Source organism: Sarcophilus harrisii, chromosome 2, assembly GCF_902635505.1.
Source record: "Sarcophilus harrisii chromosome 2, mSarHar1.11, whole genome shotgun sequence".
Taxonomy (NCBI): Eukaryota; Metazoa; Chordata; class Mammalia; order Dasyuromorphia; family Dasyuridae; genus Sarcophilus; species Sarcophilus harrisii.
In genome coordinates this window covers 419,043,495-419,056,937 of record NC_045427.1, presented here as the reverse complement: position 1 = coordinate 419,056,937, position 13,443 = coordinate 419,043,495, and the positions used below count along the sequence as shown (strand labels likewise).

Here is a 13,443-nt window from a genome sequence, read left to right as displayed (position 1 = left end):
GATACTTACTGATAAGTCATTTAATCTCTAATTCTTCCTGGCAACTTTTCCTCTATCTCCCCCACCCCATGGGGCAATCAGGGTTAAGTGAGCTGCCCAAAATCATACAGCTAAGTAAGTGTCAAATGTCTGAGGCTGAATTTGAACTCAGGTCCTCCTTACTCCAGGGTTAATGCTCTATTTACTCAGCCACCTAGCTGCTCCATTCATGGCAACTCTTGAAGACTGTAAGTAAAGGAAGTAAATAAGAGTTGGCTAACGTGAATTTATTCTATCAAACAGTCACAGTGTTTTGCTTGGTGCAGAGTACATGTGGATGTTTAGCAAGTTTACTTCTCATTTCATCCAGAGCATGCACATGCCTTCTGTGTTTCCTTCTGTGTTTCCGGTATACTTACTGTGTGGCAAAGAAAAGCCCATTGGGTTGGCTGCTAAGGTGCCTGAGTAAGCATGCAAAAGTTTCCCACTGGGCAACTGGACCTCTTTCCTTACTATGTTCAGGAGAAAAAGATGAACCTCCGTGGGCTTCTGGGTGGAAGAGGGGCCTCGGTATGTTCTCAGCCAGGGAATAACTCTATGACTGCTTACCCTCAGCCTATTCTCCCTCCCTCCCTCCCAACCTCTCTCCTCCCTCCCTTCCACTTTCTCTCCTCTCCCTCTCTGTCCCTCCTTCTGCCCCCTTTCTCTCTGTCTCTGTCTCTCTTTCTCTCTGTCTCTGTCTCTCTGTCTCTCTCTTTCTCTGTCTCTGTCTCTCTGTTTCTCTCTCTCTCTCTCTCTCTCTCTCTCTCTCTCTCTCTCTCTCTCTCTCTTCCCCCTTCCCTCCCCCCTCTCTCTGTCTCTGTTTTTGTCTGTCTGTCTCTCATTTATTCTTTCCTGTTCTTAGGTGAAGGAGTACTAGAGACAACTTTGACCTTATAAGATTCAAAAGACCTTAAGTTCATAGCCCAATTTGCTGGCAGCCTGGCCTAATGAGGTACCAGTAACATCTCAGCATAGTAATAGTTTAATAACAGCAAGGGAACAACTCCTCCAGAGACATTCAGAAATGAACTTGGTGGGGTGAATGCTTTGTAGCAATTGCTTCAAGTTTGAGCTTACTCTCCAGAGACCAAAATCGTAGAAAAAGCAGGTATCCCTGGGGGTAGAGAAGATATGCTTGTATTTTTGGTTTTGCTATATCTTCTTAGTAAATATTAATTCAGAAAATCTAACTGATATTAGTAACATGGCAATGAGGTGTAATTGGATATATCAATGATATATGGAGATATTAACTGGCAATTGACAAAGGGGAGAATACCTTAGAATGGGGACTTGGGGCAAGAGGACTAGAAGAGATCTCTACTGCCCTTCAAATTATTAGTAGGAGATGTCTTCAGCATTGTCCTCAGGAGACCCAACTTGTTAGTGTGAATGGGATCTGAGATAATTATCCTAAAGCTTATATAGATTGCATGTAAGTCGTAGAAGAGCTGACTTTATTAAAGGGACTTTCTCACCTGGAAGTGCCCTACACCAGTAAAATACCAAGCTCAGCCACTATTCCTATCCTTCCTCCTCTGCAAAACTGGACAGGAAGGGCTAACATTTACTATATTCACCAAGACTGCTCTGCCTCATTATTTGAAAATGCATTGCCATTTTGGGGCCTGAGCCTCTGACTGACTTACAGATTCCTTTGCCCACCAGACCTCTGGACATATGTTGATCTGCACCTGTTTTGTCCTCCTAATTTGTCTCCTTTCCTGTATATGGGCACTCTAGTTCTGACTGACCTCTTTGACCTGGCCCCAGCCTGATCCTACAAACCCAGTTACAACCTTCTCTTTTTGGCTGCCCAAATGGACACCTCAAATAGCTTGTCACTGGCTTGGTCTGATGCCAGCTCCCACTTAGGACCAGGTCCCTGGGAGCCAGATCTCTAGGAGAAAGGTACATTTGCAGAAGTGGTGAGAGCAAAGTGCCTTTGGAGAGATAGTCAATATTTACCCATGAAGGCAGGCTGGAGAAGGCCCTAAGAAGAGTCCAGGCTATTAGCTATTAGCTATGTCAGTGAGGGAGGCATCTGGTGGCACATATGCCCCAGGAACAAGGAAAGAGGAAATAGCTGTGACAGGGTTTGCACATTTAAGTGGGGTTGGAGGATGGGGATACACATTGCTCAGTTGATATTCCATAGATGAACCTCTCAGGGTAGGGTGGCCCAAATATTTACCTAGTTCAATTGAATCTAAATAGAATTTAAGTATTTGCCACATGTAGGGCTCTATGTTTCGGCTATTAGGACATAAGGACCATTAGCACACTAGAGACTATCTTGTAAATGGAGGAGTTCCCTCATTTCTCAAGGATTTTCAATCTTTGTGGTTGTTTGTAGATTAATCATGTTTGACCCTTTGAGACCCCAATTGAGGTTTTCCTGGCAAAGAAACTTCAGTGGTTTGCCATTTCCTTCTCCAGCTCATTTTACAGATACAGAAACTGAGACAGACAGAGTTAAATGATTTGTCCAGGAGTCACACAGCTAGTAAATGTCTGAGGATGGGTTCAGGAAGATGAGTCCTCTGACTTCAGGTCCAGTGCTCTTTCCACTGAGCCACCCAGCTTCCCACTATCTAGTAGAGATAATAAGACCTACAGCATGGCAGCAGAAAGAAGGTGGAGGGTGGAGAATGAATCCTGACGTTGTCACCTTTTCCTGGGTGACCGGCTCCAAATCAATCAACTGATTATATGCTTAACAGATCACTGTTGTTACTGTTGTTTTTAAGTTTTAGTCTTTTTGATTTGGAATCAGAAGGCAGGTGGGCATCCCAGTCCTGTACCCTCTGCTCCTGTGAGCAGAATGGATCGGGGATCCAAGAACCATGGGAGGGTGACAAGAAATATTGGAGGTCCTCTTCACGAGGGATACTCAGACTGCTTTGCACATCAATTGTAGGGGCAGTTAGATGGTGCAATGAATAGAGCACCAGTCCTGAGGCCGAGGACTTGAGTCCAAATGTGACCTCAGACACTTAACACTTAGCAGTTGTGTGATCCTGGGAAAGAGGTGATGTGAATAATTTATAGGCTGACTGTATGAATACTCACATTCTCCTATGTATGGGATCTCTTATATAGAAGGATCTCATCCATGAGGATATTCCCACCAACAGTGATAATCCCAAGTCATGTATACCTGCCCATCTTATGTGATAAATATCCATTTCCTCCCATAAGCTTAAACCAGCAGCCCATCTAATGTGCTGGAGGAGCTTCTTACTTTTTATGGATATCTAGAGGATCAGATGGAGGAGGACATGGATTGTCAGTTGTCAGTCCATACGCTCATCACCTCACTGGTCCTTTTCACTCATAAACTTGTTTAATGACATCTGCTTCTTCTTTATAATTCTCTGTAATGTCTTGCAGCCTGTACATATCTACCATGTGCCTTTTCATTGCCTTTTGGATGAAACTTATCTTCAATTCTTTGGAAACCATACTTTTTTTTTTGTGTCCCAGAGCCATACAATAATATCAGAAGAATCAGTATTAAAAATATAGGGTTTTCATTTGGTATTGGCTAAGAAAATAGATTAGTTGATCAGTGGAATAGGTTAGATTCACAAAACAAAATAGTCAATAACTATAGCAATCCAGTGTTTGACAAACCCAAAGATTCCAACTTTTGTGATAAGAATTCACTATTTGACAAAAACTGCTGAGAAAACTGGAAATTAATATGGCAGAAATTAGGCATGGATCCACATTTAACACTGTACACCAAGATAAGATGAAAATGAGTCCATGATTTAGGCATAAAGAATGAGATTAAAAATAAATTAGAGGAACATAGAATAATTTACCTCTCAGACTTGTGGAGGAGGAAGGAATTTGTGATCAAAGATGAACTAGAGATCATTATTGATCACAAAATAGAAAATTTTGATTATATCAAATTAAAAAGCCTTTGTACAAACAAAACTAATGCAACAAGCTTAGAAGGGAAGCAACAAACTGGGAAACCATTTTCACAGTTAAAGGTTCTGATAAAGGCCTCATTTCCAAAATATAAATTGAGATTTATATTATTGAGATATTATATAGAGAATTGACTCTAATTTATAAGAAATCAAGCCATTCTCCAATTGATAAATGGTCAAAGGATATGAACAATTTTCAGATGATGAAATTGAAACTATTTCCACTCATATGAAAGAGTGTTCCAAATCACTATTGATCAGAGAAATGCAAATTAAGACAACTCTGACATACCACTACACACCTGTCAGATTGGTTAAAATGACAGGAAAAGTTAATGACGAATGTTGGAGGGGATGCAAAACTGGGACATTGATGCATTGTTGGTGAAGTTGTGAACGAATCCAACCATTCTGGAGAGCAATCTGGAATTATGCCCCAAAAGTTATCAAACTGTGCATACCCTTTGATCCAGCAGTGCTACTACTGGGCTTATACCCCAAGGAGATACTAAAGAAGGGAAAGGGACCTGTATGTGCCAAAATGTTTGTGGCAGCCCTGTTTGTAGTGGCTAGAAGCTGGAAAATGAATGGATGCCCATCAATTGGAGAATAGTTAGGTAATTTGTGGTATATGAATGTTATGGAATATTATTGTTCTGTGAGAAATGACCAGCAGGATGAATACAGAGAGGCTTGGAAAGACTTACATGAGCTGATGCTAAGTGAAATGAGCAGAATCAGGAGATCATTATATACTTCAGCAACGATACTGTATGAGGATGTATTCTGATAGAAGTGGATTTCTTTGACAAAGAGAAGATTTAACTCAGTTCCAATTGATCAAGGATGGACAGAAGCAGCTACACCCAAAGAAAGAACACTGGGAAATGAATGCAAACTGTTTGCATTTTTGTTTTTCTTCCCAGGTTATTTTGACCTTCTGAATCCAATTCTTCCTATGCAACAAGAGAACTGTTCGGTTCTGCACACATATATTGTATCTAGAATATACTGCAACATATTTAACATGTATAGGATTGTTTGCCATCTGGGGTGGGGATGGAGGGAGGGAGGGGAAAAGTCAGAACAGAAGTGAATGCAAGGGATAATGTAAAAAATTTCCCAGGCATGGGTTCTGTCAATAAAAAGTTATAATTATAAAAAAAATAAGGTTTTGTTTCGAGTAGTTTGGGATCACAACTATGTTTCAACTGGGTTTATATCCCAAAGAGATCTTAAAGGAGGAAAAGGGACCCACACATGCAAAAATGTTTGTGGCAGCCCTTTTTGTAGTGGCAAGAAACTGGAAACTGAATAGAAGCCCATCAATTGGAGAATGGTGGAATAAATTGTGGTATATGAATATTATGGAATATTATTGTTCTGTAAGAAATGACCAACAGGATGATTTTAGAGAAGCCTGGAGAGACTTACATGAACTGATTCTAAGGGAAATGAGCTGAGCCAAGAGATCATTGTACACAACAACAGAAAGATTATACGATGATCAATTCTGATGGATGTGGCTCTCTTCAACAATGAGATGATTGAAGCTAGTTGCCATGACCTTGTGATGAAGAGAGCCATCTACACCCTGAGAAAGGATTGTGGGAACTGAGTGTGGACCACAACATAGCATTTTCACATTGAACTTCAAATAATATAATTTGGACAATAAATATTCTTCATTCACTTAGTTTTTCCTGTATGGATAGGTAGACCATAATCTTCTCATGGCTTATGTCCAGGAAGTCCTGCAATGTCCTGAGGCTTGATGCAATTAGCATCATATGACTGACAAAGAAGAGAACCTGGAGGACCTAACAATCTAGGAGGAATCCTTTCTTTTTGACCCTATATTGGATTTCCTCCAGGACCTTGGTGAGCACCTTTGGGGACTTAGGTTCCTTCCCTTTATCCCTTGCCTTATAGTCATAATCATAGAACAAGCTTATCTCTGTGGTCATGTCTTTCAAAGATCCTTATATGTTTGTTGCATGGAAGATGCCTCTTTGGAGGAGAGCCACAAAAGTAGCATTTTGTTCCTCTTAATCACTTTTTTAGTCAATACAGTTTAATAAACACAAGTGGGAATTGTATTCTTTACATCTTTCACACAATTGTAAGATAGTGAAGATATGGTCTACTGTGGTACACTGGTTGCAAAAGTCATCTTGTTCTTTTCTGATACCCTCATTAAGGATATCCTTGGTGCATATGTAGACTATTCTCCAAACTATTTAAATATGGATCCTCCAGAGTATGGGTGCAGAGGCCTGATGTGATTGAAGCTGCAGGAGGGAGCTCCTCTCTACTAACTCCCTTGATTTTAGCTGGTTCTCTAGTGAACCCAGAGATGCTGGGTCAGCTCCTACTCTAAGGGAACTTCCTATGGAGGTTTGTGGTATGCTAGGTTGTGTGTCCTAGTGACTCGGGGACAGGGGACAGGCAGAGATCCCTAGCATCATCCTTGCAGATCTCAAGAGACTCCTGGATCATGGAAGAAAATCTCAGATCCTTGCTACCTTAAAAGACTCACTGATTCTCACATCATATGAAACACTGAGAAGAATACTGTGGATTTGTTTTGGCACAGACGCTGTCTTGCAAACACATTCACACCTCTGTGATGATTCACTTTCCTGAGTAGGCTGGGAAAGGCCAGAAGCTGGGAGTACCAAAGTGTCTCTCACCCCAAATTCCAGGGAACAGTCTACTTTTGCAGGGAGGCTGAAAAGAAAAGGCATGAGACCAGACTGGTGTAGCACAGGTGGTCCAGTCCTTGGGGGCCTTCTCGGCCTCCAATCTTATAGGTGAATCATGGGCCCTGTTCTAACTCCGAAGTCGGGGCTCCTCAACCTGAGCCTAAATTTAGCCCTCTAGAAGTGAGGGAGCAGAGAGCTGTCTGAAGCAAGGAGACAGCTCCCTGCCAACATCAGAACAGATTAGAAGGACGTCCACCTTATTAGAAGCTCAGAAGTAGCATGCACTGAGCTCACAGCCCCAGTCCAGTCTGTACTGGTCACCAGGCAGCATCAAACAGGATGGGGGCAGGAAAGGTGATCTTTAGGGCATGTCACCCTAGATCACTGGGGAATTTAGGACACAATTTCTCCAGTCCAGATCTTGAATTTGCAATCTTCCTGAGGCAGGTCCTCACTGTTTACCTCTGGGTCACCTCTGTCACTAATTGAACCTCATAAATTTGAGGATTCTTCAGACATAGGTTTCTACCTTAAACAGATCCCTTAGTATGAATGCATCAGGCTTAGAAGACATGAGGTGGGAACAGGAAACTCCTTGCTATTCTTTTATTCCCTTTTCTTTTTAAAGAGCAAATTCTCCAATTTTCTGGAAGGGCTGCCAAGAGGAAGACAAAGTAGTGTCTGAGGCCCTGAGCTCCACCTCCCTCCCCCAGAGATTATGGGAAAGTGGCCTTTTCCATCTGCTTAATGGCTGAGCAAACAGCTGGGTCCTGACCCATTAAGAATGTGGTCCAGGTCTTCCTTGTGGGAAGGCAAGGGGCTCTCTATATATCTGAGGAGCTCCACAAGAGCCCAGCAGAGACTCTAGGGAGTATTGCAGACTGAACCCAGCTCACAATTCTCTCCAGTATGAAGCTGACTGTGGTCTTTCTAATGGCTTCCTTGGCTCTATATAGTAACTCAGGTAAGTCACTTTTTGAACTTGGTTGGGACGAGGGTCATAGGATTCTGGCTCTTGCACTAAAAAGGACTTCAGTGCCCTTCTAGTTCCAAAGCTGAAGGAAGTACTTACTCAAAGGGACTTAAGAGAGAGGATTTGAACCTGTGTCCTCTGTTTACAAAGCCTGCATTTTGCTTGTCTCCTCATTGATTTTCTGGGGAAAATTGTGAAAGTCTTCCTTGTCAAAAGGCAGTAGAGGTGTTATTCCAGCACCATTATTTATACATCCATTTCCTAGCAGTGGCAGTGTGGAAGTCTAGAAAAGGCTTCAAACTTGCTCATAGGAAATGACAACAAATTATAGTCCTAGCAAATCCCTGACATTGCTTTAAGCAAATGGACAGGTCAGAGAATTAATACAGCCCCAGAGATATTGGTGATTTTAAAAAATCTTCTAACTATTGGAAACTAGAGGGCTAGAGGTTTAAAAAAAAAAGGAGAAGGGAATGGTCATGAGGAGATATACTAGCTCTCTTCTTGTTTCATAAATTCTTTTATTTTAAAACATCTGTTGATAGCTTTTGTTTTGATATCACCTACAATGCAATCAGGAAGATTCATCTTCCCGAATTGAAATCTGACCTCAGATACCTTCTAGTTATGTAACCCTGGGCAAGTCAGTTAGCTCTGTTTGCCTCATTTTCCTCATCTATAAAATGAGCTGAAAAAGAAAAGAACAAACCACTTTAATATTTTTGCCAAGAAAACCCCAAATGGGGTCACACAAAGTTGGACACAAATGAAACAGCTCAATAACATTTCCAGTTATATTCTCCTTTTCCTCATTCTTTTCAGAGAGCCTCTTCTCATAACAAAGAATAAAAAAGAGAGAATAAAATTAGTGAAGCAAAGTTAACCGATTCATCCCCAAAGTTAACCAGTTCAATTCTGTCCATGTATACATTATTTTAACAAATATCATACTACACATTGCCTATTGTAACACACGTGTCACACACACATGAATATAATATACATCATTATAACACACAATATCACAGTCATATTTATCAGGATGTCCACCATGTCATAATGTGGTTTTGTGTTTTGCAGCTTTTGCCTCCTTCCAGGATTATCTACCCAAACCCCACATCCCTTCTGATGAGATCCAGAAGTCTATTGCCAAGCCTGTAATGGAAGCAGTACCTAACCCTATCTTTAGCAACTTTAGCCTGCTCAAGTTAATCTTGAGAGGTCTGGGGATTCCTGTGGACCACCTGGTGGAAGGGTCCAAAAAGTGTGTGGAGGAACTGGGATCTGAGTCCGTGGAAGCAGTGAAGAGCTTGCTGGTAAGAATCATACTCTGGCTATTTGTAGTGTTTTCATTACGTCTCCCTCACAGAAGAGAATCTGAGGCTACTTGTTTAATCACGATTGCCCCCGATTCTGGGCCAAGTCACAGTTCTATGGGCTTTTGATTGAATTATCAAGGTAATTTATAGCTTGTACTTCCCTTTGCAGGTGTAGTAGCTTTTCAAGAGCTTTAAAGAGCTGAAGTTCTATAACTAAAAGAGAGCATCAGTCTCCACTGTGTCCATTATGTAGATGGGGAAATAGAGGCAAGGACTGGTTAAAGCGTCCCTATGCTATCAGTTAAATTTTGATTTTGTGATTGTCAGTTTATGGGGTTTCATGTTTACTTTCTCTATTATGACCAGATAAACTGTCTTTGCCCTCTTTGCCTAGCCTTAACTGGAAAGCTAAGATGAGAAAAATGGCAGACTCAAAGTTTTCCTTTGAATACTCTCATCTTCTCTTTCCTTCACTTCTAATCTAATTCAACAAGTGTTCATTAAGCATCCACCATGTGTAGGGTGTTGCACTAGATCCCAGAGATAGAAAGAGAAAATGAAAACAGTTCTTGACCTCCATGTGATTGTACTCTACTATTCCTTTCTACTCTGTCCCATCCTTGTCCATCTCATCCCAGTTCCCTTCCTTTTCCATCCTACCTTGGTCCACCATATGGGGATCAATAGAAGGAAATGGAGATGTTTAGCCTGAAAAAGAGAGGTCTTATGAAAATATAATAGCAGGATCCCAGCTCACTGGTGCCACAGTGCACAGAGTACTGGGCCTGGAGTTAGGAAAGCCAGCCTCAGACACTTACTAGTTGGGTAACCCTGGGAAAATTGCTTAACACTGTTTACTTCAGTTTCCCCATCTGTAAAATGAGCTGGAGAAGGAAATGGCAAATTACTTTAGTATTTTTGCCAAGAAAACCCTAAATGGGATCATGAAGAGTCACACATAACTAAAAAATGACTGAATAAAAATATCTTGAAGGGCTACCATGTAAAAGAAGAATTGGACTTATTTTGCTTAACCCAAGAAGCCAGAATTTGGAGCAATACGTAAAAACTGAAGAGAAAGGATTTCAAGTTGTTACACAAGGAAAAACTTCTTAATAACTATAGATGTTTAAAAGTAAAATGAGCCAGCTAGGAGCACAGTGAAAAGAGTGCTGGGCTTGGAATTAAGATGTCCTGAGTTCAAATCTAGCTTTGGAATTTGCTAGTTATGTGACCCTGGGCAAGTCACCCTCTTTGCCTCAGTTTTCTCAACTGCAAATTGGGAAAATATAACAGCACCTATCTCTCATGGTTGTTGTAAAAATCAAATAAAATAATATTGGGAAAAACCCCAACCCCCCAAATCCCTACTTAGCCCAGTGCCTAGCTATATATGCTTTCCCCCTTTCATTAACCTTTCTTTCTCCCTACTCTGTGAAGTAATAGTTTTCCATAACTGGTGCACTTCAAGCAGAGATTGGCTGTGTGCTTTAGAATAGGGCTCCTTCCTATTCTAGCATGGATTGAATTAGCTAGTCTCTGATGTGCTCACCAATTTGGAGATTCCATGACCCTCCTCTCTCTTCCTAACATTGAAACTTAGTGTAGGATAAGGTAATAGAGACTAAACCCAACCAAATCACAACAACGGGTCTCTAGATCTTTAGCATGTGAGATCTTTAGCATTTTGTCTGTCTGTGACTTTTGCTATGAACAATAATCAGATCCATACTAGAAAAAGACTTGTCAATCAACTGCCCTATGATTTCACTCACCATCCCCAAAATACCTAACCCTAGGGGCAGCTAGGTGGTGCAGTGGGTAGAGCACCAGCCCTGAAGTCAGGAGGACCTGAGTTCAAATCTGGTCTCAGACACTTAATGCTTCCTGGCTGTGTGGCCCTGAGCAAGTCACTTAACCCCAATTGCCTCAACAGCAGCAACAACAAAAACCTATCCCTGGCTACCATTCCTATATTTCTCTTTCTCTCTGTTGATTAATAGCTTGTTCTATTTCTTTTTCTAAAATAGGACTATTTAAGTAGTTTATTTCCTCTTCTGTTAATCTGGGTAATCTATATTTTTGTGGGTATTCCTACATTTCACTTAGGTTATCAAATTTACTGACATAAAGTTGGGCAAAATAACTCCTAATTATTGTCCCTCTCTCTCCCTTTCCCTACCTCCTTCCATGTTCCACCTCTCTCCCCCTTTCCTCCCTCTTCTTCTCCCTCCTTATCATAATTCTTATAAAAATATCTGGAACACAGTAAGTGCTTCATATATGTTTTTCATTTGTTCATTCATGTAAACATGGTTCCTTCTAGTGGTTTTTCAGAGAGATTTGCTCTTTGCACTTACTGTCCTTTTTGCCTTTCAGGGGGCCCTGACATATTTTGGTTGAGATGCAGTTGGATTGAACCAGTCTCTGGACAACAGGCAAAAGGAAGCCCAGATGTGAAGTCCAGTGGGCATTTTTCCAACCTCTAGAGCATTGTGAAAACCTCTCATGGATGAGCCTTGAATTCCTTTCATTCATTGTAATAAATTTAATAAACTGATTTCAAAGCAGATATATGGTCTCTCTCCTATGACTGGCTGAGAAGCACTAGATTGGGATTGCCCATGACAATATCAGGTGTAAGAATTGTGCATAGAGCATTTAATGAAGTCAATTCAATTAATCAATCAATGAATCAAGGATTTATTAAGTTCTTATTATGTGCTGGCTCTGGGTTAAGCACTAAGGACACAAAGACAAAAACAAAACAGTCTTTGCTTTCAAGGAGTTTATGGGGAACAACATACAAAAGATATGTACAGCATATACCAAGTGATTTGTCATGGAGAAAAACAGTTGCAACTGAGGTGGGGGAGATCAAGATCCCAAAGGCCATTATGTAGAAGGTAGTGCTTAAACTTGGTCTTGAGGGAGACTAGGGATTCTAGGAAGCAAAGGGGAAGAGGCAATGAATTCTACGCATGGAGTCAGCCAATAGAAAGGCAAAGAGATAGGAAATAGAGAATGTTCATGTGCTGGGACCTTTGTTTGCAAAGGTAAGTAATATATAATAATGCTGGAGAGGAAGTTGGGCCAACCCTGTGCAGGACTAAATGCTAAAACGAGGAGTTTATATTGGTTCCTAGTGATAAATTCACTGGAATTTATTGAGTAGAAGAGTCATGTGGTTTAGTAAGATTCCTTTGATAACTGTGCAAAGGATTCTACCTAACAGCCATGATTCTTCATATCCAGGCACACTGAAATACTTTCTAAGGGTTATGCAGCAGCTGTTTCCTCACACAAGGCAGATTATGGCTTGCACCAATATTTCACTTTGATTTCAGATAATTTCAGCTATCTGCTTAATCCTCCTTACGTTTCTGCATTGCTGGAGTTTTCAAGGTTAAGTGTACACATAGTAGTTTCATCAGGTGATGAGCATATAACCAGTGTGGAACAAGCAGATCTTTGCCACAGGTTACTGACATCTAGATGACACACATTTTCTCTTTCGACAGTTCTCTGGCCTGCCATCCTTATGGTCTACTCCCTTCATCAGCCTCAGGCCATGGGATCCACACAGGGTCCACATTTCTTGCCTTATCCCCCAGAAGGCCGGAGAGTTTAGAGCTGTGCCTCGGGGGATCAGATTGGACTCAGAGATGGGCATGAACACAGCTGAAGTAGGTTTCTAGTGTAGCCCAGACTTGCCCTGCTTCAGGTCCCATGAAAAGCGACCCAAGTTCAAAGAATATTTTGGGCTATCACCTATTCAAAACCATCACCAATGAGCTCCTAACAATGCTTACTTTACAAAACTAACCAGACGATATGTTCATTCAAACAAAATGTCTAAATAACAAAGCAAAATAAATTACCCATAAATTCTACTTCTCCACATATAGAGAACTATATTTTCCTATGAATTATCACACCACTGTCTGGGATTCCATGCATAGCCTCAGACTGCATCCCAAATGCAACCCTTCATCTCAGTCTGGAGCTCTTTTGTGTTTCTGGGGCTGTGTCCTTAACCCATCTCTGATGTGATAAGGTGGAAAGAGGAAGACTGAAATCTGGCTGTGGGTTCTGTGAATTCTGCCTTGGCTGATCTACTCAAGTTCAATGGCTTCCTCTACTGTCATCTACTGGGTGTATCCTGAATTTCTGCTGCTTTGTAGCCATTTTTACTGGAAGGGCCTTCAGCTTTTTTAGTTCTGCCCAGAGACCACCACGATGTTGGCAAACAGAAAACACCAGATAGTACAGGAGTCATTTGTTTCCTCACAACCCCAGTCTAAACTCTACTGGCCCAGGAACTACCAGAAAAAAGCTGCTGGTATAGAGCTGAAGGATGAAGGGGAAGAGTAGTAGAATAGTGCAGGGGTTAGAGAGGGAAGAACCAGATTAAGAAAGTGTAATTAATAAGAAAGTGACCAAGTTATGATCGGAATGTTTCTAGGAACCAGGTGAGC

General features: G+C 41.2%; 1 protein-coding gene across 1 annotated transcript; it reads left to right on the top strand.

Moving 5' to 3' along the window:
* Window positions 1–7,415: 7,415 nt before the first annotated feature.
* SCGB3A1 (secretoglobin family 3A member 1) lies at window positions 7,416–11,618 on the top strand. The gene is made up of 3 exons (XM_012553135.2): window positions 7,416–7,637; window positions 8,727–8,962; window positions 11,345–11,618. Exons 1-3 carry the CDS (start codon window positions 7,583–7,585, stop codon window positions 11,366–11,368), a joined length of 315 nt encoding a protein of 104 aa, XP_012408589.1. The 5' UTR covers window positions 7,416–7,582; the 3' UTR covers window positions 11,369–11,618.
* Window positions 11,619–13,443: the final 1,825 nt, after the last annotated feature.

Coding starts and splice junctions, on each gene's coding strand:
- SCGB3A1 (XM_012553135.2), top strand. CDS start 7,583: ATGAAGCTGACTGTGGTCTTTCTAATGGCTTCCTTGGCTCTATATAGT. Junction 7,638..8,726: donor GGCTCTATATAGTAACTCAG/GTAAGTCACTTT, acceptor TGTGTTTTGCAG/CTTTTGCCTCCTTCCAGGAT. Junction 8,963..11,344: donor AAGCAGTGAAGAGCTTGCTG/GTAAGAATCATA, acceptor TTTGCCTTTCAG/GGGGCCCTGACATATTTTGG.